This window comes from Crinia signifera, chromosome 2, assembly GCF_055691185.1.
Source record: "Crinia signifera chromosome 2, ASM5569118v1, whole genome shotgun sequence".
Classification (NCBI taxonomy): Eukaryota; Metazoa; Chordata; class Amphibia; order Anura; family Myobatrachidae; genus Crinia; species Crinia signifera.
In genome coordinates, this window is record NC_139218.1 from 233,858,219 (window position 1) to 233,886,037 (window position 27,819).

Genomic DNA, 27,819 nt, shown 5'->3' on the forward strand with positions numbered 1-27,819 from the left:
CCCCCTGGCACCCGCGTCATAGGCGAATTACCACGAGACCGCCCAGCGTTTTAATGGAGACGCCCATGAAATGTTGGGCATTCCCAGGGGCAACACCCTGGCCTGCCACCCCATGCCCCCCATCCGCACTGTCCTGTGCAAACGGATCAGCAACTATGCAAGTCGCCGAGTCTGTTCGCCCAGTGACCCTGCACATGCGCATACATCAGTATGCGCATGCACACACTGAAAATATTGCTCCCTCATTTACAATGACCCCCAAAGTCTTTTCTTTAGATCCCCATCTTCATATACTACAGTACCTGCAGTGATTTTTACATGTCTTTTCATGACATATCCCCATGTATAATAATGGATTTGGAGTGTCACAAGGATCAACTGGGACTTTCCACAACCTTTCACGCTCCTGTGTGCAGAATTCTCACTGACACCCGCACTGGTTTTGCCTATTACATTGAACATACATTTTTTGCATTAGTCCTGGACCACAACCCAGGGCACCCCTGCAACTGTCCCGAGGCACCCCAGGGTGCCACGGCACACAGTTTGGGAACCACTGGTCTAGTTTAAATGCTTTGAAGGAAGTTTAGGCAGTAACATAGCAATCAATACTTCAATAAGGAACTCTGGCGATTGTGGCCTAAAATACAAATTGAAGATAAAACAAATTCACTTTGCACTGATAAGAGTAAACACACATTGTTTTTTTTTTTTTAAGTGATTAGTCTTGAGCTTTCATCACAGAAACTGAAGATAACTTTTGTAGTCTTATCCTTAGGTGAATCATTTTGTTTATAAGGATTGGAAACTATATACTATAAACTAGGTATATCGGGCGCAAAAACTTTAAATTAAAGAATTTAATAAGTCATTAATAATCACAGCTATAATCAAATGTTGTGCTGCTCCCAGGAAAATCACTCAAGATCAACCTACCAAAAAAATGTATCAAGTAAGATAGCGCACTGTTGTTGGTCTAATAATTATTTAATAAGTATAAAATATAAACACATAAAAAACCATACAGACAAACAATTAATGAATAATAATAATAATAATAATAAAAGATCAATTGATGATGTCCCGCATTAAACCACACAAATAACCATAATTCAAAGTGTTTCCAAATGTTATTATTGAAGAAATAGAGAATCTCCTTATCAATAGTACTTTTTAGGGAAGGTTCCAAATTATGTAGGAGTATGCAGTCTCTCGCTCACCCATTCGGCCTGAATGGCTGTGTACCAGAGATCGCCGCAGGTCACTCTCAGTGTGCCGCCGGTCTGGAGGGAGCAGAAGGAGCTGAAGTCTGATATTGGGTAACAAACTCGGGGGGGGGGGGGGGCTTGGTGGGTAAGGCTGGACAAGGGGATTCCTTAACCTTGACGAGTTTCTCCGTCCTCAAGATTTTGAAGATCTTCTGAGGAAACTGTCAGAATCTTGAGGGTGGAGAAACGCGTCAAGGTTAAGGAATCCCCTTAGCCATGACACGTTAAGGAAATGCGTTAAGGAAACATGGCTGCACACAGTGACCTGCGGCGATCTCCGGTGCACAGCCATCCAGGCTGACCGATCCCTGCAGCGGAGAAGACTGTATTGATTGTAGTGCGGCTGTTAGCTCCCGGTGTTGGCTCCAATTCCAACAGGACAACGCTGGTTGGAGCGAACCAATTGACACCATTGCTGCACTCTCAACTCCACTATTGAGGTTATTCAACCAATACCAGCAGGAGGTCTCTATAATTCCACCGGTGAGCGAAAGACTAAGGAAAAAGGAGATTCTCTATTTCTTCAATAATAACATTTGCAAACACTTTAAACGTGGCTACAATAAATCCAATAGAAGGAACCTATGGACCAATCAATGGACCAATCCACAGGGGTAATTATGGTTATTTGTGTGGTTTAATGCTGGACATCATCAATTGATCTTTTATTATTCATTAATTGTTTGTCTGTATGTTATTTTTAATGTGTTTATATTTTATACTTATTAAATAATTATTAGACCAACACAGTGCGCTCTCTTAAATGATATATGTTTATAAGGATGAAGTGTTCTTTTTAAACCTTTGAGTTTACCATGATGCCTTTATTGGTAAGAAAATGTTCTGTTGATAAGGACATGTTTAATCTTTTAAGGTGAAATGTCTAGTCAGGATCAACATCCCTAGCGCTAGTAGCCGATCCAATGGTGAGCCACTTTAAAATAAGAACATTAACATCGTTCAACATTCAATGTAAAACATTTTTGAATAAAAATAAAGTTACAATTAAATTAAATTAAACATAGAAACCAGACTGTTTGAATTGCAAAAAAACAAATTTGGACTGCAAAGGGTTAACAATCCACGTTGATATATTTCAAGAACATGTCTTCCTGGATATTCTAATTATCCCCAGAGTGATGCATAACTCCCGACTCTTCACAAGACAGTCCAGTTTTTTTGGGACTGTCCCGCTGTTGCACCCAATGGGGCAGTTGGTAGACCCTCTATTACTCACTGCTTGGCTTAGACAGAGGGAGAGGGGGCATAGCCAGCAGCTCACAGAGCAACAAAGAGGTACCCCCTTTCGAGGCCAAACCTTTTAGGATTCCCAATATCACATGTTTCAAATGTTAGTTGGTATAGTAATGTTTATGTTTTCTATTTATATATGCATGCATATAAACATGGGGGTTCAAAATATAAAAGAAAATAAGATGGAGTTACATAGGTAGAACGTGTGGGGTGGGGAAGACAAGACGTACTGTACAGTGTAAATTAAGGCAAAATACAGTAGGCCAGAAGTGGGTGAAAAAAATATATACATAGGAGGAATTTAATTGAGCAAAAGGTTTTCACCACAAATAAAATTTTGTGGACGTCACACCCAATTTTGGATACCGCAGGTATGCTTGCTCCTGATACCTGTGGTATCCAATAAGCACACTGGGTTTTCTGTATAGGAAACCCTGCAGTGCAAGAAAATAAACATACTTACCAGTCCTGTGGTCCCCTGTGCTATCGGTGATCTTCGATCCATCTATCCAATGGGGATTAAATTCCACCCATAGTCGAAAAGCAGAGGACTGAAATAGTTCACATATTGTTTAAGGTTTAGGAGCAGGAGACTCATTTAAGTTAAACAAGATGGAGGGTCAGCACGCATTTGCTTTTTACTTGCATCCATTAAAAAAAAATAGTTTAAAGACATTTACATTACCTTCCTTCCAACATATTTTGCTAATATATAAGTGCAATTATCTAATTTGTTTACTATGTAATGCTATAGGGCTTTATCACATTGGCATGTAGTTTTTATGGCATTATGTTGTTATAGCAACCCTTTGTCCAAGGGATTTAAATGCATCTCTTCACAGTTGGCGCTTGTAAAAACATGGCAAACAAAATTAATTCCAAGGGACCAATCTACCTATAACACTATTATTATGTAAAATTGCTACAAAGGCACAGCTCATATATAACTTCAGCATTACAAATTTATATATAATATTTATCCATGTCTTGTGGTAAGCATAGCAGAAATCATTTTCAGCTCTGAATTGTTTTCTTTTGGAAAATGCCCTATTTCAATCAATTTATACCAATTCATTGCTAGATTTCTTTGAGTTTGAAGATAGAAAAGGTTGGGTATAAAATACTGATACTGTACTTTCACAAAAAGAAACTTAGCACTACACTAGTAAATAACCATAAAAAACTTTATATGCTCTTATTAAAGACTGATTATAATGCTTTTAGCCCTGGCTCATAGAGCAAAGGCCAGAATAAAAATATTCATTTAATAAAACCTCCTGCCAAAATAAAAGCACCAAAAATAGACAGCACAGATGGTGCAATGTTCATTACTGCCTCACAGTACAGAGGATGGTATCCAGGCTTTAGATCTACAGTGTCTAGGTAGACAATCAAAAGGTCGACAACTATTGACCGACAGTCAAATAAGCTCGACCCTTCGACTTTTTGACCCTGTCGACCTTTTGACTGTCGTCCTTTTGATTCTGTCGAACATTAGTTATCAACCTTTTGATTGTAGACCTAGACACTATAGATCTAAAGGACACAACCCACTGAGGGCATTTCGCTCCATGGCCCTAACAGGCCCTACTATATATACATTTCGCTCCATGGCCCTACTATATATTCTCTCCGTGCTTGAATGGGTTTGCTCCAGGTACCCTGTTTTCCCTCCACAATCCAAAATTATACTGGTAAATATAATGGCAATCTCTGTGTGAACATGTGGACTATGAATTATACGATCTACTGGGGCAAGGACTGTTGTGATTGGCTAAAATATTCCCAAGTTTCCATTATGACCACCATTCGAGCACACTGAAAACAAACTGCAAGCTATCCCAAAATGGCCGTGGTGCATGCATTCTACATGGTGGCTTCTCATAGTCATAGTGAATTTGCTTACTACTTGTTATACTGGGCTTAAATTAGTTATTTTTTTAAGGGGCGGAACCTCTGCTAAGGGTGTAAAGTTACCACATGCAAAGAGAGAAAAAATGCAGCTTCACTATTTAAACATTACTAATTAGAAATGTAATACATTTTGCAATAAATTTAGCAAAAAAAAATGTATAGGTTTTTGGCATAATCTTGGCCATGGTTATGGGGTTACCCATCACGTAACTTAATTGGGTCAGTCCCTAACACTTTTTTTCTCTTTGTACATTTTTTAAAATTTCCTCTGTGATCTGATTTATATAAGCATTATTCTGAGACACTACTTTCATTTCAGTAAATGGAAGTTAGGGGGTACTTGTTTCCTAGAACGGCCACACCGATTTTGATCGGGTTGTAAAAATCGCGTCGGTCGCATCGACTGCGACCAAATCGCATGCGATGCGACCAACGCGATGGACCCGATTTTTACATTGCATCAAATGTGAATAGGGTCACTGGGACCCTATTTTACATTGGATTCAATGTAAAATTGTCCCCAGACCCCAAATGGCCCCATTGTGAACGGCACCCCGGGTTGATTGACGCCAACCCGAAGCGTGGCGAGCGTAGCGAGTCCGCGAGGGTCGGCGGTACGCGTCCGACGACCTTTTCATATCCCTACTATCCACTTCGGCGTGGAGTTGAGAATATAAAGTGTGGCGAACGCAGCGAGCCCAGCGAGGGGATGCGCATTACTTCACAGGTTTACGCGTGCGCTAGCCACGCTTCGGGCTCGGTGGCTCGCTACGCTCGCCACACTTTATATTCTCAACTCCACACCGACGTGGATAGTAGGGGTATGAAAAGGTCGGAGGACCCGTACCGCCAACCCTCGCGGGTTCGCCACGCTTCGGGTTAGCGTCAATCATGGGGTGCCGCTCACAATGGGGGGGGGGGGCATTCATTTATAGGCATGACGGGTGCATATACAATGAGAAATGGGCCATATTGGCCTATTTCCCATTGTTAGCTATGTAAAATGTGCTTAATCGCGTCCATCGCATCTTGTGCCATTATAATGGCACAAGACCGACGCGATGAACGCGATTACAATGTTAAAAATATTGTAACATTGAACCCTATGGCAAAATCGGGTCCATCGCGTCGGTCGCGTCGCGTGCCATGTTAATGCACGCGACCGACGCGATGGACCCGATTTTGCCTTTGCCGGCAAAATGGACCTGATTTCAAAGGAAATCGGGTCCATCGCGTTAATCATGTACCTTAAGTTAAGGTACACGATTACTCCCGATTGTGGCCATGCTAGGAAACAAGTACCGTTAGGGTGTCACACTCTTGTTGTTTTATTTGTCAACACACGTTATTAACTTTGATTATTCCATTATTGAATAGCTCTGCTGTTATATTAGCCTTCGACTGTAAGCATCACCTTGATGATGTCCTCTAGAGACAAAACGAGCTGAGATACTACAGGATATCTTTATTGCACTTTTGTTGCGGATAGGTGATGAATATCTATTTCACTATAACCAGTGCCATTTGACACTTACATTGGGCTTGATTCCGATATGCTATGTATTGCACATCCACAGGCAATACCCCTCTGACAAGTCCAGGAAATATATGTCCGAGGATGCATACACTGGACTCGGCACACGTACAAGATGGAGGCAACATGCACCGATTTTGTAGCACGGTCCTGGTCAGCATCCCTGCTCTACTCCCCAAACGCCACAATGTATCAAGCATTCAGCATCTAAGGAAGGACTGCAAGGAATTACACATGTGCACATAATGGGTGTTGAGGATCACATTTCTTATGCCATCCTCAAACATCGGATTAGTATGTTAACCATCAGGTTTAGCACAAATATGGACCAGTCATGATAATAGAGAAGCTCACTTTTCCTATGGTATCTGCAAACATGTAATGATTTTGCGGTCGCCATACTATTGTATGGAGGAATTCAGTATGAAATCCCGGCGGTCGGGATCCCGGCATTCAAAATCCCGACGCCGAAATCTCGACCGCCAAAATCCCAACAAGGGGGGGACGTGGATCGCCCCCCCCCCCCTTGCGGGCTCGCTGCGCTCGCCACGCAGCGGGCCCGGTGCCTCGCTGCGCTCGGCACACTAATTTACTCTCCCTCCAGGGGTGTCGTGGACACCCACGGAGGGAGAAAGTGTCGGGATTTCAGTGGTCGGGATTCCAGCATCGGCATTCTGAACGCCGGGATCCCGACCGCCGGGATTTAAACTGCATCCCGTATGAAGATGGAAAGTCATGAAGATGTTGCTAGTAACTATAAGCACACTTTTCTGTCTGCTTTTGTTTTCACATATTGGAAGGTTTTCCTTCCTGCTGGTATGTGTGCTGTGTAGCAGCAGTGTCAGTGGCAGCACGCAATATTTGCAAGTTCTCATGCATATGCACTGAGGCACATGTGCATGTATATACAAATTATGTGAAAATATGTGTGTAGTTACATTTTGGCCTACTACATGGTAACTAGTATTATGGATCCATTATTCATCCTGCTTTCAACTGTTGAGTCCAGCGTAGTTCTTTTCTTCTACAAGTCAAGCAGCAATATTCATTTTTGACCTACTTCCTGGTGACCTGTTAATTCCCACCCACTTCCACTTCTGGTGGCATACTAAGCATCACTCCCTTTGTTAGTTGGCTCACGATCTGATATTTTCCATAGCTGGAACAGTCATTGATAGATATAAACCACTGGTGATGGTTTCTATGAAATGGATGTTAACCATCAATTGGGACATGTCATTTTAGTGAAAATTTGGAATTGGGGGGGTATGGAAGTGTCAAGGGGGCTCTGCTCAGGCAATCTAGGGAAAGTTACCAAACTTGAGGTGGCTGAAGCACACAGTGGTGCTGGGAGAGACTGCATTGGGTAGCTTAAATTTTTGGCTACTGGCACGTCCTGGACAGTGGTATGTCTTCTTTTTTTTCTCCAGGGCTTCTTCAATAGTCCTTTTCCTTCTTATTTTCTTGGAAGGTCTTCTTTCCTCCCACTCTGTAGCCAGACTTTGTTCTTCTCTGCAATGGCATTTTGAATTTCCTACCAGCCTCCTGTGATTGACTCATAGCTGGTGCCTAATTCAAAATGCCTCCAGTCACCATTGATTGATTGCTGTCCCAGAACCCAAATTTAAATTGCAATTGCTTCTTGAAAGGCACTCAGAGGAGATACAATGTCACTTGCAAAGGGAACTTCATGCCTATCAAAAGGTGCCAGTACAATGTTGCTTGTGCTGAAGAAACAGCTCTGTGCTCTGCTCCCTGCTCATGGTCACAGTCCATCCTAACCAGTTCCAGTCTGGTAATCTAGTCCCAGTCTGACTCCAGCTTCTAGATACAGTGTGACGGACTATATCCAGTGTCCAGTGTGACGGTCTATTTGAAGTGATCAAAATTGACTAGAAATGAGTGGAAATTAATGATATTGAGCTTAATAATACTTTAGGGGCAAAAAACGGCCCAAAATCTGTTATTTAAGCAATTTTTTGCATTAAAAAAAAAAAATCCAGATCCAAAATCCGCAAGGGTGGTTTTGCCAAAACCAATCCAGATCCAAAACATGAAGGGAGATCCAGATCCAAAACCAAAACCTGAAAAAGTGCCCGCTGCTCATCTCTAGTACTTATGCGTCTTACTGCTATGTACTTATGCGTCTTACTGCTCTGCTGTAGAAAGCTGCTGAGAATCCCTATCATTGCTCATAACTAGATCAAATCTCCCCTCAATTCATACATGGGGCATTATATAATAGATACTTGCTGACTTTCCCAGATTGTTACGGAGACTCCTAAAATAGTGGGTGGTTTCCTGTAAACATTATAGAGTATGGTAACCTGACTGAAGCTGGTACAGGGTAATATAGAACTAATGGAGCTATAAAATGTTTCTTGTATCCCCATACAGCAATCACCCCACCTTGGTGCACACCATGGGGTTGTTGTTATATTCCATTAAGTCATGCCATTCCTGTCTTCATTGGGCTTACCTCCAGAACTGTGAATAATCAGAAAATATACATATAAATTACGCAATGCTGCCAGTTGAAAAGTTATGATCTCAACTTGAATTTGTCATTATAGGGATGGATTTATACAACAAAGTTTGGGAATTATGCACTACTTTTAGTGCCTGTGTTTAATGTTTCTTAAGGGTAGGGAAAACAGATGTTTTGTCATTCAGCCATGATCTTTTATATAATACTGGGTACAACTAATGTTTTTTTGCCCAATAAAAATGAAACATTAGGAACAAATATTGCCAGAGTGCCCAGAAGCTGAATTAAAACATCTGTTTTTCTTTTCCATGAAATATACTTTCTGGAAACCATTGTTATCGTTCCAAGTTCCTACTGCCCCTGATTTTACTGTACTGTATCTGATCATAAAAACGTGTCCATGATTCTCCTGGTAAATGTCCCTTTCTTCAATATTGATCTAATAATTATATATCTAATAATTATATATCTAATTCTAATAATGTCCTTTTTTTCAATGTGGATAAATTTCACTATATTTTTCTGTTCTTACCACTATACAATATTACAATTATGATGTTAATCAATGTATTTAACCCTTTGAGTGCCAACATATCTATGATAGATATTCAAAAGATCTGCTATTTATTACATTTGTTATATAAATTCAAATAAAAAATGTTGTGTAAAAACAGATTATATTTACTACAGCATATAAGGTAAACATTACAAGTCATGGTGATGAATAAAAAAGTTTTTTTGGGCAATTTTCACACCTTGACAAATTCACTTGGCACTCAAATGGTTAAAATGCAGAAAATATGTTATAATAAATTTCAGCAAATACAGTATGACATGATGGGGGATGTAGTACCACCCCACCAGAATGAAAACCCAATCTTTGCAAGCCTGGCTTAGCATAGCTTTCATACAGTAGCGGGTTAGGGGATTCATCTGCATATCCATTTGCAAGCAGCCTAGCCCTGGACTTACTCATGGCTGTGATAGAATCAGGATCTTCGTAGCTGGAGCTGACGTCACACATTCTCCCTCCAAACACCTGGGCATGCCTATGTTTTCCCTGACATTCTCAGAAAACTTCCAGTTAGCACCCTGAAATGCTGTTTTTTTGTCAATCATCTTGGGAACGGCCAGCAATCAAAAGAAGTAGCTGGCTTTCATAACAGGATGGCCTCTCTTATGCATACTACGACGAGCCATACGCTTGTGAAAAGCAACAGGTTTGAGTAAGTAACCCCCAGTACATGCTTGCCATGGTGGACTGGCGGTACAATCGCCATAAGTAGGATGAACGAGAGGGGCTACATTTGTATATGGAAGAGCCAGGCTGGCCAATATAAAATCTGGTTATTATCACACCAGGGGGACGGTGTATAGAAGGGTAAAGCTGCAATCTCAGGATGTGTGTGCTGCTGACATGTGGGACAGTTGGCAGATGGTGACTTAGTGCACACATCTGGGCAGCATCAGCAGCAGCTTAGGAGGAGCGGGCAGGAGGCACTGCGGGCATCTGAAGAGGGAGGGGACTGCCAAGGCTGGGGTAAGCAGCAAGGGCCCACCACAGCATGCCAATGCCCACCAGTTGAAGGGCAGAGAGAGAAGAGGATAACCTACAAAGCCCTGCAGATCTGGGTGCCTGATACATTACCTACAAAAAGAGAACCTGTCATTGGGCACACACTAGTGCCAGCAGAGCTCTATTGTTTGCAGTGCCACTGTCACACTGTACCCAGTAGCTGCCTTGCATCAACCCTAACTTCCACCCCACACAGTGTTAATCTACACTACACAAACATATATCCACACAGTGATTGAACTCTTGCATTTATTTCTTTATTTATACCCTTAAGTGGATGAGTCCACGTATTTCACTTATAAATACTGTCACATCTAATAAGTTTATATACACTTGCCATTGGTATAATTTCTGTTTTCTTATTGCACACAGGCACATACACTCTCAGGGGCCGATTCCAGTTCACTCGGAGTAAACAGAATTCGGCCCCTGCCTCGATGGTAGGGATTTGCGCTGAGCAGGTGTAAACCCCAACTGCTAACGACCTCTGTGATTTACAATGTCGCCGGGCTGTTTACAGCAGATAGGGGGGGGCGGGGTGAGACAAGGGCGGTGTCAGCGCACAGACATGGGAACGACCAGCATTTCATGAGGTCTTCCCATGGGATTGCAGGCCAGGGGCGGACAACTATCTTTGTCCTGCTGCCCACAAATATAAGTCAGTCTTGACTGACTTATGTTTTGGGAAGGCAGGAGAAGTCATTCAAATGATTTCTCCTGCTGCAGGCACATGCGAGGGGATACTGGGAGGGAGGGAGGGGTATGCATTTTTCCAGTGGGGTGGGTACTCTGGGACTCAGTAAGCATGCAGATTCAAGCAGAATCAGGCCCTCATTCTCTTACATCACAAGCAGAAGAAACACACACACACACACACATTCATATAGCCCTGGACTGTTCTCAAACTCCATCTTCGTGTAGAAAAAACATTCCACCATGCAAAGATGCATGTGGGGATTGAGGTGAGCCCATGTGCTGTGCCGTTCCCTGCAAGTGGCACCCCTAGGCTTGTACCTCATATGCATACTGCAAATCCTCCACTTTGTCTGTGTGTTTTGGAAACCCTCCAGAAAAATCCATTTGTCTCAGTATCCACATCTTCATCAGAGCTACTAGCACAACAAAATCCATCATATGCTTATAGGACTACCTGGACTTGCACTTATCTCTTCCAAAGACTAGCATGATTTTGGGTACTATCTACTGTATAAGTCAGCAATTAGGATTCCATTGGAGAAAACAACTGTTGCAAAATCCTCTTAGCTAAACAGCTGGAGATCCTTCAAGAAAACTGCTTCATATTGTAAATCTGTCCATCCACTGGGAAATCAACGGAAGGCTAGTAATAGTCATTTACAGTATGATCCACTCAGGGCCAACTTAACAGGATTGTAGGATCTGGGAAAAGCTAGTAAATGGGGCCCACCCATTTATGGGAATAAAGGGGAATAAAAAGAAACCCGACATCTCTCAGTGGGCCAGATTCTATAAGCTTTAAAAGTGATAAGTTTCACAGTGATAAACAGCCAGCCAATCAGCTCCTACCTGCCATGTCACAGACTGTGTTTGAAAAATAACAGGCAGGAGCTGATTGGCTGGCTGTTTATCACTGTGAAACTTATCTCTTTTGAAGCTTATAGAATCTGGCCCTATGTGCTTTCATACAGTGAATGGCTTTCAGCACTCTAATTGGTGGAGAGCTCCAGCCATCCACCAATCAGCATGCTGACATCCATTTACTGCTTGATTGCAGGATGGGAGGCAGGTAGAGATGAAGCCTGGCTAATTTTCAGGTGTATCTGAAACAAGCCACTTCAGTGTAAAATAGGTAAAAATAAATAATTTCAGAAAATCTGTGTGGGGTCTCCCCCCATGGCCATAACCAGCCCCAGGCTCAAAGAGCCAGTTCTTATTTAAAAAAAAAATTGCTGGGCAAACCGAGTAGGGGATCCCCTGATTTTTTAAAACCCGCACCAGGCTCAAGGGCCAGTCCTGTTTCCCAAAATACGGGGGACAATATGAATAAGGGTAGCCAGTATTTTGAGTAGCAGCACCAGGCCCTATCAGCCAGCAGGACAACTAAAAATATGAATCTCAAAAATACGACATCATTGTAAATTATGCTCCGGAATACGAATGTGTAAATGAAATACTCCACCAATACCATTGGTATTCAAAATACGAATAAGACACAATCTATTCGTATTCTTAGTAAATTTTGCCCTATGGGTCAGATGTACTAAGCCTTGGAGAGAGTAGAGAAAGCTCTCCACTTCTTAGTACATCTCTCCCCTCTGGGGCTTATTTAATGCACACCCCCCCAGTCACCAGTAACTGTACATAAAGAATTCCCAACACTATGGTATCTTTCAAATATAGGTTCAATACAAACTCCAGTGGTGAACAATTGTATACCTAATTATGTACATTAAGTATGTATGCTGAAGCCCCTTGTTGTGCCCTAACACTTGGATGGTCAGGTGTGCCAGTCAATTTCCTAATGTACTGATTGGTCACTCTGGCCTGGAAGTTGTCTATGCCAGTGTTCCCAAACTTCTTTGAATCATGGCACCCTAGAGAATCAAGGCACCCATAAGCCCAGGGTTCGCAAAAACGCGCTATACCGCGTATTTTACCCCAAATTGGCACCCGAGGACTCAGTTTCTAAAACTGAAGGAGTCCCCGGGGACGCGATGTGCTGCAGCCGAGAACCGCTCATGAGCCAATCACTGGTCAGCGGCTGCCGGGACCCAATCATTGTGCCGGCAGCCAATCACAGGTGGCTTGTTTTACACGTCGCTACGCTCTGCGCAGGTTTCACTGAGTGTGCGGCTGTGCGGTCCGCCCCCGCCACGCTGTGTACGTAAGTACAGTCCTTTTGCTGCAGTGCTGAGAGCCTGAGGCGAGCAGGGGTGGAACGGGACTGGATGGGATGTAACAGCAGACAGCCGCTCTCAGCAGGAGAGGTGAGCGGGCTGTCTGTGTGGCGGGGGACTGGATCATACCCCCCCCCCCCCCACCGTTCCCAGTACAGACTTGCGGTGCCTCTGCGTCATGATGTTAGCTAAGCCCGCGGTCCCGCTCCCGCAGAGCTATCCACACAGAGGTCGCCCGCTGGCATGTATCCAATATCTGGATGCCGCCACCAGTCTAGAGCTTTAAGCCGCGCCAAATGACCTGTGGCTGTCTGACTGCAAGGACGACGCTGCTGCTGCCACCACCGGAGCGATCTGTGAGCATGAGCAGTCTGGTGGTGAGTGGTGACCAGGCGCTGGTGAGGCGAGCTGCATCCGACCGCGCAAATGTAATGGGGGACTCACTATTGTCAGTCACTCGGACTGCACAGCAGCCTAGTCATGGGGCTTTCTCACCCTCATAATTTATGGTGGCAATGTACTGTATAAAATTGTTTGCACAGATGATGTGACTATGCAGAATATAATGATTCTGAAATGTAATGATTCCCAAACATGGCCATGTCCCCTTTACCTGTGGCCACTGCCATTTTACCCATGGCCACGCCCCCTTTTTGATTGTGTACCGTTTTCTGCCCTCCAAATGTTGGAGGGTATGCTGGATGTGGCTGGAAGAGCTGACATGCTGCTCAATTCAGAGCAGCACATCAGCTATTTCAGCCGCATCTCATCCCCCGCCGCGCAGACAGCCCGCTCACCTACTCTGCTGAGCGCCTTGTAAGCATTTCCAGCCCCCTGGACAACAAGCATGAACTGCCCCCCCCTGGGAAAAGTGCATAAAATGCCCCCTTTGCAACCAGCATGAAATGCCCCCTTTGCAACCAGCATACAAACACCCCCACCCCCACGTGGCAACCAGCATGTAACTCCTACAACCAGCATGTAGGTAAGCAGCACTTATCTGGTTTAATATGTACTGGGCACTGTGTTCTATAATGTGTACTGGGTATAGCGGTGTGTTCTATAATGTGTACTGGGCACTACGGTGTGTGCTATAATGTGTACTGGGCATAACGGTGTGTTCTATAATGTGTACTGGGTATAGCGGTGTGTTCTATAATGTGTACTGGGCACTACGGTGTGTTCTATAATGTGTACTGGGCACTACGGTGTGTGCTATAATGTGTACTGGGCATAACGGTGTGTTCTATAATGTGTACTGGGTATAGCGGTGTGTTCTATAATGTGTACTGGGCACTACGGTGTGTTCTATAATGTGTACTGGGCACTACGGTGTGTGCTATAATGTGTACTGGGTATGGCGGTGTGTGCTATAATGTGTACTGGGTATAGCGGTGTGTGCTATAATGTGTACTCGACATAACGGTGTGCCATAATGTGTACTGGGCATAACGGTGTGTGCTGTAATGTATACTGGGCATTACGATGTGTGCTGTAATGTGAATTGGTACTACTATGCGACCACACTACTTCCCCCAAAAAACCCAGCCCTATTTTCGGATTTATATACTTTCTAGTATTTATGTATCTTTTATGCAAGTGGGCCAATTGATACTTCTCCCCCGGCCCACATGTGCCATGCTGTGGAGAAGGGGAGAGGAGGCTTTATTCCGTTGGGACCCAGAAAAGGTTAGGTAGGACCCCAATTTTTAGAAGTGAAGGGTCCCCGGGACCCACTTTTTTGGGTGGTTTTCGCGAACACTGATAGCCAAACATTTCTTACTAAGATATTTGGAAACAAATATTAAATTAAGTAAAATTAGTTTATATGTCATCCTTATGGTCAGTTATGTATATAGGGACAGGATTCTCTTCTATTTGAACACATATGTTATCATTGGTATCCAAACGCACTGGTTTTGACTGTTACATTGACTATAAGGCACCCCTGCAAGTGTCCTGGGGCACCCTGGGTTCCACAGCACACAGTTTTTGAACCACTGGTCTATGCTTTCAAAGATAATTGTAGTGGGTTGGCTCTGACTGGCATGGTGAGAAATGCCAACCTTTGCCATCCTGTCTGGTATTTTTGGTTAAAACAAAATCTTTAATTGTACAAGACTCCGTTGTAATGACCTAGCATTGCTTGAATAATATCTTTGTATGCTTTTTATTTACCATCATATCAACGCAGTGTTTAATGTGTCTGTTATTTTAATTAGATTAATACAGCATAAACTTTCATACTGTGCATTTTGATTACCACTGTGAGCAAGCAGCTTAATTTGCATACAAACTGCATCAAACATTAGGCATACCTACTGCTTTTGCTAGGTTGGGTGGCACACAATATGTTTCCTACATCGCTAGAGGGTTGCTTTTTATGTTAATGTGGGTTACCTTTTATTCTGCTATATAGAAATTTAGCAAACAAGAAAAAAAAATATATAAAAAAATATGTATATGTATATATATATATATATATATATATATATATATATATATATATATATATATATATATATATATATAACATCAGCAATGTTTTCCCATTTTTATAACCTAAAAATTCCTCAAAGTGAAAATCTAAAAATACTATACAGTAGTTGGCTTTCTATATTGCTTTTGTATTTTTTACATTTACAGTATAAAGACGCAAATATTTGGCATTTATTCTGCAGGTTTTATAATTTAGATAGTCCGCAGCTTTGTTGTTTTATTATTATTGTAAATTTACATGAACAGTATTCCAGAACAACCATAATGGGCACAGTGCTTAAAAGACGATTAGGAAACAGAAAATGGGATTCTTTATTCTGTCAAAAATAGAGCAGTTTTTAGTGGGAATTACTATTACGGTTCAAGCTATATACAGCATTCTTTCTGCAAATGCTGCAACAGACTCCTTCCCTTATGTATATCATCAACATTTTTACCAGTCCTATGGCAAGTGCAGTTACTTTATCAGACTTTGGCCTCCTATGCCTGTGTTTGTCTGTGAATGCTTGCATTAACACGCCTGTGACATTCCTATAATAACACCAACTGATCCATTCATTTTTGCGTGTAATCTCCCAGCAGGGGCAGATTGTCGATAAATGCCACAGAGAAGATCTAAAGTGAGCCTACAGTATGTGCCTGCTGGACCGCCTGTGGCAGGGAGACAGGGTGTGTGTGTGTGTGTGTTAGGTGGTAGAGGGTGGCATGATGGTGTGGGTGTACTAGGGCATAGAAAGTGTCAGGCTCATAATATGGGTGTGTAAGGGGCCAACTTTTTGAAAATGTTTTAGCGGCCACTTTACGTTCCCAATCTGTCCATGACACCAGGGATTGTAGTGGAAATAGCAAAAGCTGCAGACACAACTGCAGGTAAAGACAGGGACAACTGCAACTGTGTCCAACTCAGAATCAGACCCTATGTGGGGGGATCATGTGCCTTCAACAGACTCCACCCCCTCAGCAGACCCTGCCTCCCTTTTACTGCCTATGAAGAACCATTACCTTTTCAGGACATTTCTGATACCGTCTGTCTAATTTGGAACAGCACCTTTATGCGTATACTCTATGTAATGCATGCACCATATGACTTTTTCATGCATATGCATTTGCCAAAAACCAGGCCTTAAATTTTCGACTGTAAGAATTATAATGGAATGGAAAAGTACATAACTGAATCCTATAGCAAAATTAGGGCTTGGTGATCCTGCCCTAGCCTCCAAGGACCTGAGCTTTGCTTTTTTGAGAGCTTCTTGTGAGTGTTTGCAGTCAGGTGGATACATGCCCTATGCATGCACTAGATCAACTAATACACAATAGAAGTGAGCTGCTCACTTCTATTGTGTTTTGTATACAGGACCAACAATCCTGTTTTTAGAGCAGCAGCTGGTAAACTCAGCTCCGGTCAGGCACCCTTGGTCCACTATCACCTAGTGTGACTTGTACCCTACTCCACTAGACCAACTAAACCTCCAGCTTTCTCTTTTGAGAACAGATGGCCTAATTCAGAGATGTATGCAATGGTTTCAGTACAGTACATCTCTGATGGTTGCAGATCTGCACACAGCAGTCACATTGCCCTCTAAGTTGCAGCGTGCTTGACATGTTTCGGGCATTTGGAGGTGGGTATGTCAATCGTTTTATAAAATGGGGTGTGTATGCTATTTTTTTCTGGGATTACCAAGACCAGTTGCTGTGTACAGTACATTGACATAGCTTAATTGGCTGTGGCATGCATTAAAACTGTAGCCATCCTGAGGGTTTCTTCGAAGGCTGGTGCTCACACATATCAGAATCCAGCAGTACAATAGGTGTCTATTACACATACCTCTCGCGTCATTAGCATATTTTCCTACAGAATCAGTGTCCAAAGACACAGCTGCTGCATCAACTGCATCCATCTCTGAATTAGGCCTAGAGTCAGGGTCTCAGGGTGGAGGGGATTTGGAATTGCCTTGCCCTGCTCATTTTTGTTCTTTATGTTCTGTACGTTACTTTGTGTTACATGGGGAAAAGTGCTAGAATTGTATAATAGTGATAGTAGTATAACTGTTCTTCATATTACCATCTTCAAAGCATACTGTAGCTCAAAACTGGTGTTCTAGTTATAGCAGCATTATACAAAGTGTGATTGTTATAAGGAACAAGCCGTTGTTTTTCTTTATTTCATGTCTGCCTTTTCTTCTCTAATGCAGGATGCCGGCTGGACTTGTTCAGGCACGCAATTGCACAATGGGGGTTCCACTATCGAGTAGAGGTTCGCCATTAGCTTCCCATGCATCTCCTGGAGGGCTGACAAACTGTACCAATGTTGTCAGACCTGTCCTTCCTATTACTGTACCTCAAATACATCCTCACCAGTCTCCCACATCCTCTCAGAACAGCTGCTCTAAGATATCAACCCAGCAAGCTGTCAGCCAGAATCGGACTGCTGTGCAGATGGGTGAGTGCATCAACAAATCCCAACTTTATTGAGCCATTGCTTTGCTAGAAATATAAAGCATCTGAAACCAAATCAATTATAAAACACAAAAGTATTATGAAATTATGTTGGACATTCTGCTTTGTGTAGTTTAAGATATGTGCCATATTATATATAACCTGTTAGTGAATGTTAATAGTTGATAGTGTTAGCTGTTGTAACCTATAGCCTACATTAGCAAATTAAATAGTTGGGAGATTTTTGAAAGCTTACCTCATAGGGTAGACTTGCACATGTATGGCGTGAAGGAGAGCAGCATATTGGGAAAACTTGGTCCACATCTGGCCATAAAATGATTAGCACAAGTTGTAAATTTACTTCTCTGGAATGGTCTTTTAATAGAAACAATATATTATCAACACTCTTTATATAAGTTGTCCCAAAAAGCCCTTTTCTATTGCAGTGATAATCAATTATATTTGACAAGCTCCCATTGATAACAGCCCTCTTAGTGAAGTGGTCAGGATGGGGAGATAATACCAGGGATTGCAGGTTCTTAGGGAGGTGGAAAATAACTCAATTTTAACATCATCCCCTCCCCAAAAACGTATCACTTGCATAATTTTTCCACAATGGAGTAGGGCCTACTGAGAGAGTGAGAGCCCTTCCCACCTCCAGAGTAGTCTGTCTGTATTTTCTATCAGGGTTTGTCCCAGAAAAGGGTAAGATCGCATATATGGGTTGAAGTATCAAGCAGTGATAATGTGGAGAAGTGGACTGGTGTAAAGGTTATTCATAAGCAATCAGCTTCTACAGATGTAGCCCTTTTCAACTATCCTCCTCTGGATAGCCATGGTTAGCCAAGGCCTATTGGGGCAGATGTATGAAGGGTCGTTATGGGGGAGAAGGGGTATCAGCGCACGTTATGTGCACTGATACCGCTTCTCCCCCATGTATGAAGCAGCCAGCGTGCGGTACAGGACAGAGGCGCTATGCGCCCCTGTCCATATCGGCGCTGCTATCTAAATGATAGCAGGCCAAATGTATGAACGGTCAGCATCGCTGACCGTTCCGCATAAAGCCTGCTTTGGCTTCGCCAGCATCAGGCTGGCGAAGCCCTATCTAAACAGCAGGGACAGCGCTGTCCCTGCTGTTAGGTCTGGGCTGCGCTGGGGATCTCGCGTGAACAGCGAGATCCCGCGCATGCCCAGTGCGGCCGGCCGGGGGACAGGAGATAGCGCATTAGTATTAACTGATGCGCTATCTCCAGAAAGGGACATCGCCGGAGGGGGGAGTTAACGCTCCCCCGCTTCGGCGCCGCTATGATACATCTGCCCCATTGTTCTCAACTTCAATAGTAATCCTATTACTCACTTAGGGCCAGATGCACTAAGCTATAAAAGTAATAAAATGGAGAGTGATAAACAGCCAGCCAATCAGCTCCTGCCTGACATTTTTCAAATACAGCCTGTGACATGGCAGGCAGGATCTGATTGGCTGGCTCTTTATCACTCTCCATGTTATCACTTTTGAAGCTTAGTGCATTTAGCCCTTAATCCTTATTAAAGGGTTAAATGAGGATTACTCTATCTGTACTATCTATCTGTAGCACTACAAGTACCAGCGCTCTGCATATACTCCTATTGAGGTCTTGTAGTAATTATTCCATGTATGTGACTTTTCATTTGTGAGCACTACAAGTACCAGTGCTCTGCATATACTCCTATTGAGGTCTTGCAGTAATTATTGCATGTATGTGACTTTTCATTTGACTCTTGAAATCACTTTAACTGCTAATCTGAATTATGGCAATTGCAGAACCAGTGTTGTATTGTTAAGGATGTTTCTAGCCTTTGCATAACCTGTTTGAAGCTGTTGTCAGAGAGGCCTAATTTATTGGGGTATATATTTTTGGCTAGTGTTTATTTAACACAAGATAATTGATGTCCTTTGATTAGCTGGTCATGTGACCTCAGCTGTTGCCTCTTCTAATCAGACCTGGTATATATCTTCACTTATAGGGCAGTTCTCTGCCTGGGCAGTTCTCTAAGTTAGAAATATACTAAGTGATAAATTACAAAGTGATATTACTTTTAAAGAACAGTTAAAAAACATTGAACAACATCAAGCAAGGTAAATACAATACACATTATTACATCATGCTCACTAAACTGCTACTTCTTATTTCATTACATGGCATACTCACCAAACTTCAACCATCCTATAATCTCCCCGACACTCACCACTCAGTGCACATTGCCTCTTCTATTATTCACTCCCCTCTTCTAAACACTCATGAGCTCTTTACTTACTTCTCTACTTGTACTTTCACATCCACATCCCACCAACAATACAAAAAAACACAAACATCCACCTTTATCTATCTCTCCTTTCTAATCTTATTAGCTGGTGACATATCACCAAACCCTGGCCCAAACCACCTGTCCCACTCAGAGTTTACTGGTTGTATGCCTAGAAATTCGGCTAACCTCATAAATATCACATGCCTCCCACCACACTCCAAACAATTTAAATGTGCCCTATTGAATGCACGCTCTGTTTGCAATAAATGAACACCCATCTCTTCATCTCTCACAACTTCAACCTGCTGGCCATTACAGAAACTTGGCTCACACAATCAGACACGGTCTCACCTGCAGCACTGTTACATGGTGTTTTCCATGCACACCCACAGGAGTTGGATACATACTTTACTCTATTGTATTTTTTAAACCACACATACGTGGAAGAGACCCCTGGGGTTGAGCAGTTTACTTCAAGCTGTTATCGGCAGAAACTTGGGCTTTTTGAAGTCCTGCACCTCTGCAGGACAGAGGTTTTATCTAAATTGACGTGGTCAGTAACCCTTTACATTTCACTATTGTTGGAAGAAGCCTATCTCTATGGTACTATTTCAATTGGATCCCCAGTTACCCCTGATGAAGTCCTAAGGGACGAAACGCGTAGGGTTTCGTATCCAAAGAAGTTTGCATATCTCGAAGTTGGATCTGCTGTTATTCACTTGAACAAAGTGTACTTGAATCTGTTATCCACATTGAATTTTGTACAAACTCATTTTTATTGAAAAATATAATAAATGTGATTTTTATGTACCAATGTATGATCATTAATGTACAGAAGTGGTGATCTAGACAGAGCGCACATCTACCTCTTCTTCCTTCCATCTTTCCCACTTGGTACCTATATTAACAGCTAGGTACGGTAGAAGTGAGCTCATATACCAGCGCAGAAAAAGGACCACACTCCCCCTATTCTTCATATATATATATATATTTATATATATTTAACAGCAGTGTAGACCCCTGGGCATAGCAATGTATTAGGGCCCCTACTGATCCTCCAGCAGTACGGGTAGGGGGTGCTATAAGCGGAAGCTTTGATGTCCCGCGGGTGGTAGGGGGTATTATATCAACCGCTCAGCATGTAGGGCCTGGAGCAGTAATTTCCACCAATTACCCCTTTACTGCACAGATGGTGGGAGATGGTGTGGGAGAAGGGGGCATTGGGCTGAATGAAGGGGCCCTGATACATAACTTCCAGGGTGGTAGAGGATGTTTAATATGCAGAGGAGGGGTGTATAGTGGAGTGAGCTTATTATTCAGAATTTTCTGGTGGGAGGACAGCTTGCTTGACTGCAGATATCTCCAGTTCCTGGAACTATATTTCTTAGCTTTTAATGGAATTAAAAACTAGAGAATCCCACCTACCACAGATTGTAAGCTTGCGAGCAGGGCCCTCCTACATTTTGACTGTCTGTAAATACCCTGTTTTGTTGTATCACTGTCTGCTATTGTAAAGCGCAACGGAATATGCTGCACTATATAAGAAACTGTTAATAAATAAATAATAAATAAAATACCAAATGGTATTGGGGACTAGCGGATCAGAATTCAGAAGGCAGAGCAATCTGCCAACGAGGATATAAAACTACATACCAGGTGTGTGGAGCTGGAGCAGTAACCAGCTGCTGGAAGGCTGATATCTCTGGTTCTGGGAACAGTAGAGACAAGCTACTAGTGTCCCTCAAAGGGGGGAGGCCTGGAGCAGTAATTTCCACCAATTACCCCTTTACTGCACAGATGGTGGGAGATGGTGTGGGAGAAGGGGGCATTGGGCTGAATGAAGGGGCCCTGATACATAACTTCCAGGGTGGTAGAGGATGTTTAATATGCAGAGGAGGGGTGTATAGTGGAGTGAGCTTATTATTCAGAATTTTCTGGTGGGAGGACAGCTTGCTTGACTGCAGATATCTCCAGTTCCTGGAACTATATTTCTTAGCTTTTAATGGAATTAAAAACTAGAGAATCCCACCTACCACAGATTGTAAGCTTGCGAGCAGGGCCCTCCTACATTTTGACTGTCTGTAAATACCCTGTTTTGTTGTATCACTGTCTGCTATTGTAAAGCGCAACGGAATATGCTGCACTATATAAGAAACTGTTAATAAATAAATAATAAATAAAATACCAAATGGTATTGGGGACTAGCGGATCAGAATTCAGAAGGCAGAGCAATCTGCCAACGAGGATATAAAACTACATACCAGGTGTGTGGAGCTGGAGCAGTAACCAGCTGCTGGAAGGCTGATATCTCTGGTTCTGGGAACAGTAGAGACAAGCTACTAGTGTCCCTCAAAGGGGGGAGTCCCTGCTTTTGGAATATACCCTCAGAAAAACTCTAAGTCAGACAGAACCTGAAATATCTGACTGGGAAGAGCAATTAACAGGCTTGGATGGGGACCACTCCTTTAAAGTCAGATATCTCCGGTTCCCCAGGGCTGATTTTTAAAATTCTTGTACCCATGGAAAGAGGGGACCCTCAGCTTTCAGACTTGGGGCATTAGATTCATGGGGGGGGTTTCTGGGTACTCAGAAACCCCCCTGCATGCGCTACTGCTTGCAGTAGACTAGATCATTATGTGAATTAAACGGTTAAAAGTTAGACACTGAGAATGCAGGTACTGTTAGATCAAACATGGGATGGAAACCAGCTAATATTGTGATTTACACAATTTACAAAGTTTTTTAGCCAAGTAAGTTGCATGTTTTGTTAGACCTAACAGTGTCTGAGTTTTCCGTGGGGACCTTTTAATGGTCAAAATGGCAACTGCATACCACTGTAGACTAGAGAAATAGAGCAGAGTTTACATATTTCTAAAGTGGATTTACTTCCTTTTGAAAGTTTCTAATAGAAAATGCCTATGCCATCACATTTTTGCCTACTCTCCTGGGTCATGCAGGAGACTCCTGAATTTTACTAACAATAACACTAACTTATGTAGTAGCATGGCGCCCACTAAGCAAATTGCTTAGCAGGCGATTCTGCGTAAAAAAATTGCATCGCATTGCATGCGATATTTGCGTGCAATGTGATCGCATGCGATGCAATGCCATTTTCCTATGTCATTTATTCACTGCACTCTGGCCGTGGGTGCGATGCGATCGCATCGCACCGCAAAATCGCATGCCTTATAGGGTCCGATGCCATTGACTTTGCTATACATTTTTATGAGATGCAATGAGATGTAGGCACCCCCCACTATCCACACCACCCCAAAGCGTGGCGAGCAGCGGCATAATACGTCCTCCTGACCTTTTTCATACCCACACTATCCACGTCGGCGTGGAGTTGATTCTATATAGTTTGGTGAGCCACAGAGCTCGAAACGAGGCGAGGGGATGCAGAATACATGTAAAGTAATCTGCGTTCCCTTGTGGGGCTCACTTTGCTCAACACGCTTCGGACTTCATGGCTCGCTGCGCTCGCCACACTATATAAAATCAACTCCACGCCGACGAGGATCGTGGGGGTATGAAAAGGTCAGGAGGATGCGTTCCGCCGGCGCTCGCCATGCTTCGCGGTGGCATGGATAGTGGGGGGTGCCTACATCTCATTGCATCTCATACAAATGTATAGCAAAGTCAATGACATCGCACCCTATAAAATCGCATGCGATCACATGTGATTTTGCATTGCGGTGCGATGCGACCGCATCGCACCGCCCGTGGGTAGAAAGCAGTGGATAAATTACATAGGAAAATTGCATCGCATGCGATCACACGCAAAAAAAATTGCATGCGATGCGATTTTCTTAGGGTGACGTACGTATGCTAATTGGGCGCCCAGATAATACATAAGTACCCAATAATATCATACACAATTATTATGGATTGCTGTTCCACATAAACTAAAGACTATACCGGAATGTGTAGCCAAAACGGACCTGATTACGATAAACAAGCAACTCCCACCTAGTATATGGTTAACTAAAATGCAGACATACAGTATTGATAACTAAAATAGAGCATTTAGTTTAAAAAAGTATAGTTATTCATAGTTATTGTTCATAGTTATTCATAAATCAGTAATGTAATAATTATTAATTGTCATTAAATCCTTTTTAAGGACATGTCTTCAAAGCCTTTATAAACTTCCTAGGCTGAGGATTCAATGTGAGGGTCATGGCAGTCGAGCTTGCTCGACCGCCGTGACCCAGTCCAATTGTCGGTCAGCTCGACCGAGAATATGCAGGTGGGATTCAATGTCCCGCCTGCCGGGGAGTGAGAAGGGGGCGTGGCCGCGAGTTGCGGCCGGGAAGAGGCGAGCTGCAGCCGATTGCTCATCACTTCCCGGCCGTTCTCGGCAGAACGAGCCCGACAGCTTGTGATGTCGGGCTCGTTCTGCCGAGATACCCTGCTCAATGCTGTCGGGGAAGACAGCATTGAATAGGGCCCGGCGGTCACCTCCCCGACGGGAGATGCTCGCTTGTGATTGAATATCCTTCTAAATATCAGATTATACCATTGTCGCCATATTAATATATTAATTGATACTGTATATGTGTAATTTTTGTATTACAATTTAATTGTTTTAAGAAATGTGCTAATTTTTTTTTTACTAAACGCTATCTTTTAATTATCAATATGCACTTATTTTGAGTGCAGTCCCATGCAGCCGGAAGATTGGACACACCTCTCACATCCTGCCCAATTCCTTGTGAAGTGGTCGGCATAGGGAGATAAATACAACCCTTTTCCCATCTATTATTAACAGTTTCTTATATAGCGCACACATATTCCGCAGCGCTTTACAGAGAATATTTGAACATTCACATCAGTCCCTGCCACAGTGGAGCTTACAATCTATATTCCCTACCACATGTACACAGACATTCTAGGGTTAATTTTGTTAGGAGCCAAGTAACCTACCAGTATATTTTTGGATTGTGGGAGGAAACCGGAGTACCTGGAGGAAACCCACACAAGTACGTGGAGAATATACAAACTCTGCACAGTTAGGGCCATGGTGGGAATGGAACCCATGACCTTAGTGCTGTGAGGCAGTAATGCTAACCATCACACCATCTGTACTGCCATGTCAACCTTGTGCCTGTCATCCTAGACACTGTTGACCTATATATATGATTGACCCCATGATCCATGACCCGCGCACCTGTATCTCCTCTCCAGAAGATTAGGTAGACTAGTGTGCACCATCATGTATTCTTACTATTGTCTCTATCATACAGTATTATTCATATTGAATTTGTAAAAAAAAAACATTTTGTGTGAAAAACCCGGTCAAAGCAATTTTTCAATAAGCTGGTGAGAAATGGATAAGGTTTTTACTATATGTATTTTCCTAGAAACACATGTACACTTGTCATTTCACTTGATCTGCAGCCAAGCTTTTTCTTCAATCAACGAAAGCAGCCAACCTCTTCTGCAGTGTAATGATGCCAGGTACTAGCAGCCATGTTAGAGTTGATCATGTCTAAAATTGTCACCGGTTTCTTTTTTTTAAAGGGCTTTAGCCATGTGTTTAGATTTGGGTTTTTTCCCTTCAAATTGTGTTACTGGAAATTTCCCTGTGTTTCAGTACTAACCAAATGCGTTGCATAATTTTTACTGTGTACACTACACCTACAGCTGGAGCCTTGTCAGGTATTATTGTAACCAATCTCAGCACACATGTCATTATAGTTGTAGTGCCTAACATAGGGCCTAATTCTGCATGGATTGCTAATCAGAAAATTCATAAATCTATCGATTATGGAACTACTGTGCATGCAAAGCTTTCGCAACGAGCATGCGCGGATCCATATAGCGAAAATGTATCCGTATGCATAGTTGTTGTAGAGTAGCCACAGGTTCATTGACAGGAAGCCATCATTTAGGAGTGGGAAGTTAACATGAAGTTTTCTGGGTGTTTGTGAAAACACAAAGGTGCCCAGACTTTTTTCTGGGTAGGCCTCTGACATCGGCAGTGGTCCCTTCCAGCCTCATTTCGTGAGCAGGTTAGTGGAATTCTTACACTGGTGCAGATAGCAAAACTGTTCAATGGTTCAGTTGAAAATGGATCTGCCTATACAATGCTATTTTCAATTTTGCAAGGCGTGTCTTTTCTTTCTGTCCGTGGGTCCACTGTGAATTCTCTGATTAGCAGTCCATTCTGAATTAGGCCCATAGTACCACTATTCTTATGCACAGATGCCATCTTCCTATCCCTGCAACTTGCTTTAATAGATTGCTATCTCTGTACAGAACGTGCTTGTAAATGATCTGAGTTATATAACTGTAGGAGCTTTTTTTTTTTGCTATTTTTTATAGATTAAAGCTCTATTATAAATGTATGCATTACAAGGTTTGCACATTATTTAAGGATATGTATTTGTCATTAAATACATGTGTGATTTATTCATTAAATCATATTTTTTTTCACATTGCATTTTAGGACATTCATTAGCACAATCCCAGGAACGTCCCACTGCTACTGTATCACCTATAAGGACTCAGAACTCTCCATCACGAATGCCAGCAAGCCCAAACAGGCCACAAACTGCTGTTCCGCTACAACACATGCAGCAGCAGTCTCCTGTACATACCTCTACAATGCACTGTGCACGGCAAATTATTCCCTTAACATCAGCTGCAGCAGCAATCACACCTCCAAATGTTACTACAGCCAATATTAATTGTGAATCTGTCAATGGACCAATCAACTGCTTGCTTACTGCCAGCCCAACACATGCAGGCTGTAAGACAGAAGAGAAGAAACCTGAAAAAGTAAGTGCCTGCTGCTAATGGAAGGTTTTTGTGGAAACACAAATGACAGTATACAGGTTGAGTATCCCTTATCCAAAATGCTCGGGACCAGGAGAATTTTGGATAACGGATTATTCCGTATTTCGGAATATTTTAATATTTCAATGATGTATTTTGAAGTATCTTGCATTTATGCTGTATAAACACATAAAATACACACAAATATATTTTATTACCACATAAAATACACACAAATATATTTTATTTGTTCAAAAAACAAGGTTTCAAAACATGAAACAAAATGTGTGTACTATCTCAGCACTGAATTTGAATGCCAAGCAATCATTGTCTTGCACATGTATAGTGCCAGTTAGATATCATGTCCCCAGTGATGCTGTTACAAATGTCCCCAGGAGTTTTTAGCCCCAAATTTTTTTTTTCACTTTCTGGATTGTCTGGTTTTCGGAATAATTTGGATAACGGATATTCGGATACGGGATACTCGACCTGTATTAGAAATGTCCTGTGAAAAGTCTAAATAATAACATTAAGTATTAGAAGGAGTTTCCATACAGAGAATATTAGATCTAGATCAGGGGTTCCTCAACCTTTTTAACATGGGAGTCATTTTATGTACATTGAGCTACTAACTAAATTATTATCTGCGTAGTTGTTATTTCTACTACAGGATCTCATGCAATATTGCTCCTCAATAAATTAGATTTTACAATTACTACAGCCAGATGTTCAAACACTAAGAAAACAACAAAATTGCCCCCTTTGGTTATAGCTTAACTGTATCCCAATCTCCTTTTTATTGTCCCCATGTCACTTTGTTGTTCCCTTATATTCTGCCCTCCCTAATTATTTCCTGTAAATCCTTAAAGCACAATAAAATATAATCCATGCACAATTGTATCAATGTC

At 42.4% G+C, this 27,819-nt stretch overlaps 1 protein-coding gene across 8 annotated transcripts in view; it reads left to right on the plus strand.

Moving 5' to 3' along the window:
• The window catches only part of SH3RF3 (SH3 domain containing ring finger 3), a 468,317-nt gene that overhangs the window by 396,224 nt on the left and 44,274 nt on the right, over positions 1 to 27,819 (plus strand). For all 8 annotated transcript variants that reach the window (XM_083174028.1, XM_083174026.1, XM_083174022.1 and 5 more), the window contains 2 exons: positions 17,602 to 17,849; positions 26,583 to 26,914. In XM_083174028.1, the coding sequence (XP_083030154.1) occupies positions 17,602 to 17,849; positions 26,583 to 26,914 (580 nt within the window). The remainder of the gene's footprint in view (positions 1 to 17,601; positions 17,850 to 26,582; positions 26,915 to 27,819) is intronic.